Source organism: Neltuma alba, unplaced genomic scaffold, assembly GCF_004799145.2.
Source record: "Neltuma alba isolate B1F8T4 unplaced genomic scaffold, ASM479914v2 tig00003405_pilon, whole genome shotgun sequence".
Classification (NCBI taxonomy): domain Eukaryota; kingdom Viridiplantae; phylum Streptophyta; class Magnoliopsida; order Fabales; family Fabaceae; genus Neltuma; species Neltuma alba.
The window spans coordinates 34227-41810 of NW_021633270.1; the positions used below are offsets into that span (position 1 = coordinate 34227).

Consider the following 7584-nt stretch of genomic DNA (forward strand, 5'->3'; position numbering starts at 1 on the left):
ATTTATTTTTAACCGTGCATTCTTTTGTAGTGACAAATAAAGCATCAAAACTAAAAAGGAAGCATCTAGCTGATGACATGCCATCCTCACGTCCTTCAAAGGTTTTGAAGATTGCTAATGACGGTTCAAAGGTTGGAGTTGGCGGACACGCCATGTCAAAGACGAAGTCTGCTAAATGCAAGCCATTGAAGTCATGCCCTAGATCTGACGGATGTGCCAGGACTTCTATTGATGGGTGGGAATGGCATAAATGGTCTGTAAATGCCAGTTCTGCTGATAGAGCACATGTTAGGGGAACACTCTGTGTTCAAAAGAACTCTGTACCATCTGATAGTAATCCATTTCATTGGTCAAATTGTAAGGTTCTTTCTGCACGCACAAATAGAGTGAAAATGCGTAACCTTCTTGCAGCTGCGGAAGGTGCTGATCTTCTGAAAGCCACTCAATTGAAGGTGATTAAAGAATTCTTAATGTTTTCTTGTATATTTTTATCTAGTTATGTGAATACTTTAATTGAAGGTTGTTTGTCAATTTTCAGGCAAGGAAAAAACGTTTACGTTTTCAAAGAAGTAAAATACATGACTGGGGTATTGTTGCCTTGGAGTCAATAGAGGCGGAAGACTTTGTGATTGAATATATTGGAGAATTAATCCGTCCTCAGGTATGAAACATGCAATTATTTAATATCATCACTGAAATGTCCTAATCAAAGTTCTATGATTTTAATGTTTCATAAAGAAATTTTTTCCCACTAAAATCTCAGAAAAAAGTATGCATGAACAGAATGAGTTAGAAGAATATTCTATATAAATTGTTACTATTTTTTTTTCCTTTTGTTATAGTCCTAGTTCATCAAATATGGAACGCATGAGTATTTAGTAGTGCTTTTAGTAGCGCACATCAAAGCTTTATCAACTGGATTGTTTTTACGTCGTTGTTTCAGATTAAAATCTCAGAAAATTATGTATGAACAGAATCGGTTTAAGAAATATTCTTTATGAAGTGTCACAAATTTTTTGTTTTTGTCCTAACTCATCATCAACTATTGAATGCGAGTACTTAGAATTACTACTAAAATGCACACATCAAAGCTTTATGATGTTAATCTATTTTCCCTGATTTTCTCAATTTTACTTTTTCGCTTTTAATTGCTATTCCATTGGACCAATTAATTAATATTTAATTTTTCATCTCCCAGATATCTGATATACGTGAACGTCAATATGAAAAGATGGGAATTGGCAGCAGTTACTTGTTTAGACTTGATGATGGCTATGTGGTTGGTATTGTAAAAGTTTTGCCATTTGCTTTCCTTGAAGTTTTTATTCATCTTATTTCTTTAAGATAGTTGTTAACACAATGATAATCGTTGTGTTAGATATATCTGATACTCGGCCTTGCCATCTTTATGTTGATCTATTGCAATGATTTTCTCTCTGGAAAACTGAATGCGGTTGAAACTTGAAATGTCAAGGTTACTTAAACCATAAAGACTATGATGAGATTTTAAAGTTCTACATTATTTGCTGATTAGAATCACATAGGTATAATCAAAGCTTATGGGAGTGCAAACTTGAAGATAGAGAAATATATGCTTCTGGCTAGAAATTGGGACACAAGGCATGGGACCTAAGGGATGATTGGCACATTGAAGAGCTAGTATTTTATCTAAATTACTTGGTAAATTTAGTATTGACAAAAACAGGATTGTGGGAGTGATAGCTAAAATAGGTAATAGTCACTGGTTTGAGCAATAGGATGATCCACATGACATTTCTATCACCTCTTATTCTTGAGAACAGGAGTTCCAGTTTCTTTATGTTAGATATAATTGTAAATATCTTTTATTTGTGAATCTCCAGAGCTTCCTTTTTTGTCTTTTCGTTTTTTCTTGCCATTAATCTCCCGAGCTTTGAATTGAGCAACATCTATTGAAATCATACGATGCTTCTTGTTCTGCTTGATTGTGTGCAGGTTGATGCTACAAAAAGAGGTGGTATTGCAAGATTTATAAATCACTCTTGTGAGGTACTTGTGGTTAATATTTCTTAAATTGAATGTGAGCGTCTTTATGCAAAAATGTGGAAACAAGTCGAATTGTGCTTTTTATCATCATTTTATTTCTCAAACAAGTATTTGAATATTGTGTGTGCGCATCATGCTGCTTTTTGTCATTATTTTATGTCTCAATTTGAATTTTTGGCAGCCTAATTGCTATACCAAGGTTATATCTGTTGAGGGTCAAAAGAAGATTTTCATATATGCAAAACGTCATATAGCCGCTGGTGAAGAAATTACATACAATTATAAATTTCCTTTGGAGGAGAATAAGATTCCCTGCAACTGTGGGTCCAAAAAGTAAGACTAAGACTTCACATCTCTAAAATCTTATGGGTTAACCATCTATTTTATGTTGTCTGGTTTCAACATCCTATAAAATGTATATGTTCTCAATTTTTTATGTGCTTAACATGCAGGTGTCGCGGATCACTGAATTAGAGGGATTTGATCTTTAATTTAGGTACGCAATGATCACTTAAGGTTTCTTTGAATGTTTAATTTCATTATTGATAGTTTATTGCATTTGTAACTCTTTTGTTTTTACAGGTTTACCTTTTGCATATTTTGGAATTGACAAGGGGTTTGGCAGTAGGTATGTACTTCTGTCCTGGGCAATTGTGGTCTGCTATACAACAATTGAGGGTGATGTTTATCTGTTGTTTACCACGTTGTTCCCTTCTGCATGCGTTGCATTATTTAAGTTTCAGTGTATCTGATTAGTGATTCTAATACTACTCATATGTTGCTTTAATTGGTGCAAGTCTTGATCTTTCCGTGGATGCTTATAATTATTCTTCCCAACATATTTGAGGAAAATTAATGGTTGTCTGAATCTGTTCTCTCTTCCTTTACTGCACTAGGCATTTTTAACTTTTATTTGTTCAAACTACAGCAGGAAAAGCCTTTTCAAAATGGAACAATTATGAGAAAGGAGGATTGGACAACCTTATAAACGGAAAAATAAAAAAGAAAAAGGGGGAAAATTAAAGGGTAAAAGAGGAAGAGATGCTTAAGAAAATGACAACGCCTCCAATCCCTATTTATATTAGTCAAAGAAATTCTTCTAAAACAAGCATGAACAGAATTCTACTGTCTCTACTTCCAAAACAATTATACTAAATCTATTAAAAGTTATCCAAATTTTTTTGTGCAAACTCAAATCTGGCCAAAGTTTCTAAACAACTTATTCCAGTACCCAGTAGACATACTGCAATGTAAGATGGCAAAGTTGTTTCACAATCTGTCTTGAAATAAATATGGGGTTATAGTGTTCAAATTTGCAGCATGTCACTGGCATTATTTTCGCTTTCTTCCATGTAGAAGATTTCCTTTCAAGGGGTGCTTTAGTTTTCCCTATTAAATCTCGCCAGTAAAAGTGCTGCCCTGCGGGAAGGAAAAATGGAGAAATAAGGCTTGCAAGAGAAAGCAGCAATTGAATCCAGAAACTCTCCGATCTGAAGGGGATGAAAGTTCAAGGCTTCAGAATGGGTTAAAGCCTCGTATTCATGGATCTACAAGAGGGACATCTGGTGAAACAAATAAGATTCAAAACAGCACACAATCCCCCCCCCCCCCCAAAAAAAAAAAACCCTGGGGAGAAGTCCGAAATCATGGAATTGGAAAGTTATGCCATGATGAAAGATTATGCAAATTTGGAAAAGCTTGATAAACAGGAACATTGGCTACCCTGAAGATCCTCAGGAACAAGAGATGTAGGCAACTCCTATTTTTGAGTCATTAATTTTCAAATACTATTAGTAGCCAACCACCAGATCAGCTTCCTGGCCCATTCCATTCCTTACCACGCCTCAACACATTTGCTCATGTGGGTGGCTGTTCAATGATGGGAAGTTAACATTTTACATTGATGATTAAATTAGTGACGAACTTTAGGAATATATTTCTTGGTATTCATTATTGATTCATTTTTTTACTTTGAATGAAATACCTTAATTTTGAATGTTTGGTGGCTAGATTTGGTCAGAAAGAATGGCTTCTGGTTTGATTGAAAAATATTTAATGTCCTTTGTTATTGAGATTTTAATGAAATATTTTTCTCCACAGGATGATATTATACTTCCAGAGGAAGTGGGCGTAGTACTCTCCATGATTCAGACATTCTTTTCAACATCCATTTCACCAAGGATTGCATTGGATGAGTTGTGAGAGTTCTTGTACTTTGCAATCATACTTTGTATGTTTTCACTTCCTGGGGATTCGTATTCTTCTGGTTGTCTGGTGTGCATGCGGTTTGTCCTTTGTGAATGTTTAGTTTATTTTCTATCTTGCATTGATATTTACCTGATCTGGCTTCCTTAAGATATAATTATGTGAAATTGGCACAGACAACCAAAAATGGATGGAGGAGAATGATTTATAGATTCAAAATTCTCATAAGGAGGAAGTATGGTTAGAGAGGAGCCTCAGACACCCAAGGAGAAAGATAAATTCCTAATTTATTAGCCGATCCCCTTAGAGATGTTTCTGAACGCTCCTATTCAAGGTGAAGACGTAGTTGCTTCAGCTATTACAAGTAAAGTCCCAATCCCGAACTATAAAAAAGTGAAAGCATATTCTGATTGAGACACGTGGGATACCTGGCTCAACTGGGACCCATGGAATGCTACACTGTGAGCAAGGAATTTTATGGCAACTAGTACTATGACTACAAAGTCAAATAATGTCAAAGCCCTAACAAGGTTCGTGTCACATACCCTGGATAACATCACACTAATCACATTAACCATTACAGAACCGAAGTAAGTGACACTGATCCCTCTGTCTAACCCACTCACCTTGAAAATGTCTTCCATAAAAAATAACCGAGAACCCAACTGTAGCAAAACCTCTGTAGTCCAAATTTCCATGTAAAAAAATATGATATGTATTTTATTAATTAGGTTCATCAGAGATTATTTTAGCCAATATCTTTAAAATTGAACTTTTAAGTGTGAACATTCAGTCCACGGAATTTTGACAAAAACTCAAAAGGAAGTTTAAATCACTCAATTTTTCAGAATTCTCACCAATAGGGAAACTTATGACGAGGTAATGAGCACATTGTACTTGTGTTCAAATTGAAGTTGATTTTTGTTCTTTTTACAAGTCTATTAGATGCCTCATTTCCTATTTGGTTGTTAGCTTACCTTTGGTTAAACCCACCAGTAAACTAGAGACTGGATAGTAGCTATGGTTGAGAAAAAGAAGTGCTGGGTTTTATAGACACTTGTTTGTAATTCACTATTAAAGAATGGTTTAATTTTATATATTATCAGATTTGGTGGTTCATATCGTACAATGGCACTGTGTCGTCATATAGTTGGCCTCACTTGGTGGGGACAGAGCTTGTTGATCTTGCTGTACTGGTGGTGGTGGGAGTGTAGAAAACTTTATAGAACATATTCCCCTTTAATACTCTGCTTGAATGGCAGACAGCCCACGTCATTTTCCTTATCTAGGTTTCCCTTGCCTGTAGTAAGCTCCGGCTATACTTTTGCTTTTAACATAACTTCTAGGATGTTAGAAGGGATGTATCAAAGTTCCACGTTGGTGAATTATGAAAGAATTGAGAGTTGGGCCTATAAATACAAAGGGATTACCTTCTTGTTGGATTAGGTTGTTGGCCACTGGAGAGAGCCTAGAGTTCTATTTTTGATCCATTTTTTGACCGATTTTAGATAGCTGTTGTCAATTTAGTTTATTTTTCTTTTACTGGCCTTGTGGTCTAAACTGTCCAGTATGATGGTCAGTTAAGTGGTTCAATTTTTTTCAACAGTGCAAGAGCTTTTTATTCTGAGAGTTTTGTTAATAATGATGACTGAAATTGAATATAGACAAATCAGTAAACATGCGCTTGGGGGGGGGGTGTTGATTTAAGTTTTTTTTAATATAGTAGTAATTGTGTCAACTATGACTGTAAAACTTCTAAAGAAATTTCATTGGATAGAATTGGAACGAAGGAATAATATACATCTGGAAAATATCTAGATTCTTCATGTTGTATGATTTTGGATTAAGAGGTGATGACAAAGTTATTCATATGTATTTCTTAAAAATTCAATAAAAGAAGTTTGAATAGGTGTTTCTGCGATCAAGTCCTATTGGTGATGATAACTGAAATTGAATAAAGATAAATCATTAAATGGGTGTTTATTTCAGTATTTGTTTTGTTTCAGGATATTGGTCTGCATCACTGAAGAAGGGCTAAATGACGTGATACTGTTGGTTGATAACTATTTTGGGTTGCCTATTCGTTGGAAGATGAAATAACTAACCTATGGGATTCTTGTAGAGTTTTTTGGCAGATGAGTTTCTCCCCTTTAGAAGCTGTAAATAATTGTTTCTTTTTAACATATGATAGATGAGGATAAATTTCTATTGGTTTAGATAAACAAATGATTTATTAATAAGAGAATTTTTTTTTTTTTTGGAAAATCCCAGTGCATGCTGCTGAAATTTGCTACACAATTACTAAATGTCCCCGCACTCGTTACACCCTTATTTCTGATGTATCAAATGGAACTGAGTTAGTAACATTTTCATATTTCCATAGACCCATTATAGCAATGCCATTTCTTGGGGGAAAAAATATTGGATTGTAATTTATTGGACATGGATTCACCCGCTTTAGAACATTGAAACATTCAATGTTTGCTTGAATTGGCAGTGAGCTGCTTGATCAATCTGACAGGTTTTATTGTTAGTGAGATTACTACTTATCATGTTTAAGCCAGCAATCTTGTTACTTTTGTTGGCATGTGGAAAATAATGCCTTAAAATATGGGTTTCTTATGAATGGTTGTCACATCTCATCAACAGATAATAGTGGGAAAGTTCAACGAAGAAGCTGGACATGTAAAATAAGGTTGTATTTCACATGTTATCATGTGATGATGGGATCTACAATGAAGGTCCTTGGTAGAATTGATTGCGCTGTAGTGCTTATCCTGTGGAAGCTTGTTATGTTATAGTGATAAACTGAATATGTTACTTTTATTTGTGCAAAATTGCAAACCCTAGCTTAAAATAGCAAGTCAAGGCCATTCGGTTGAAATTCTATCTTTACATCTGTCTAAACGGAACATTGTCAAAAAAAAAAAAAAAGGGAAAAATTCGGCTGACATTTGACGTTACCATTATCAATTTCATTATTAGGTATTAATTAGTTCGGAAGAGAAAATAGTTTAAAGAAGTCTCTCTTTCTCTTCCAAAAGGGTTGCATATACGTATATTTATTTTGCTCCTTTTCAATTCCTGTGATTGCAGGAGTAGCTCCAATAGGAAAACCATAAAACTTTGCTGCGTCGGGGTGTGCATACTGGTACGTTCTCTTTTCCGTCCCTTGTCGTTGTTGTTGTTACTTTGATGTTGATGATCTTGTGTTTCTAAGAATATGCACAACATATAATGTTATGAATAATTAGTTCAAATATTTAATTGATTAATAATAATGGACTTCTGAATTGTCAGTTACCCACCAAAGTATCCATACGTAAGTATCTTGAATTGTTGAAAAATGGATTT

General features: G+C 34.7%; 1 protein-coding gene and 1 long non-coding RNA gene across 5 annotated transcripts in view; both read left to right on the forward strand.

Moving 5' to 3' along the window:
• The window catches only part of LOC114741469 (uncharacterized), a 27953-nt gene extending 20776 nt beyond the window's left edge, over positions 1-7177 (forward strand). The window contains exon 3 of the long non-coding RNA XR_003739775.1: positions 6474-7177. This is a non-coding gene — a long non-coding RNA (uncharacterized LOC114741469). The remainder of the gene's footprint in view (positions 1-6473) is intronic.
• The window catches only part of LOC114741467 (histone-lysine N-methyltransferase ATXR7), a 15886-nt gene extending 8545 nt beyond the window's left edge, over positions 1-7341 (forward strand). For 2 of the 4 annotated variants that reach the window (XM_028929747.1, XM_028929746.1), the window contains exons 11-19: positions 31-452; positions 539-661; positions 1199-1279; positions 1975-2028; positions 2207-2358; positions 2478-2521; positions 2608-2653; positions 4126-4255; positions 6237-7146. In XM_028929747.1, coding sequence (XP_028785580.1) covers positions 31-452; positions 539-661; positions 1199-1279; positions 1975-2028; positions 2207-2358; positions 2478-2499 — 854 coding nt within the window. In that variant the 3' untranslated portion in view covers positions 2500-2521; positions 2608-2653; positions 4126-4255; positions 6237-7146. Of the gene's footprint in view, positions 1-30; positions 453-538; positions 662-1198; positions 1280-1974; positions 2029-2206; positions 2359-2477; positions 2522-2607; positions 2654-4125; positions 4256-6236; positions 7147-7326 lie in introns of those variants that run through there. The other 2 variants (XM_028929749.1, XM_028929748.1) reach the window with 2 other exon arrangements.
• Positions 7342-7584: the final 243 nt, after the last annotated feature.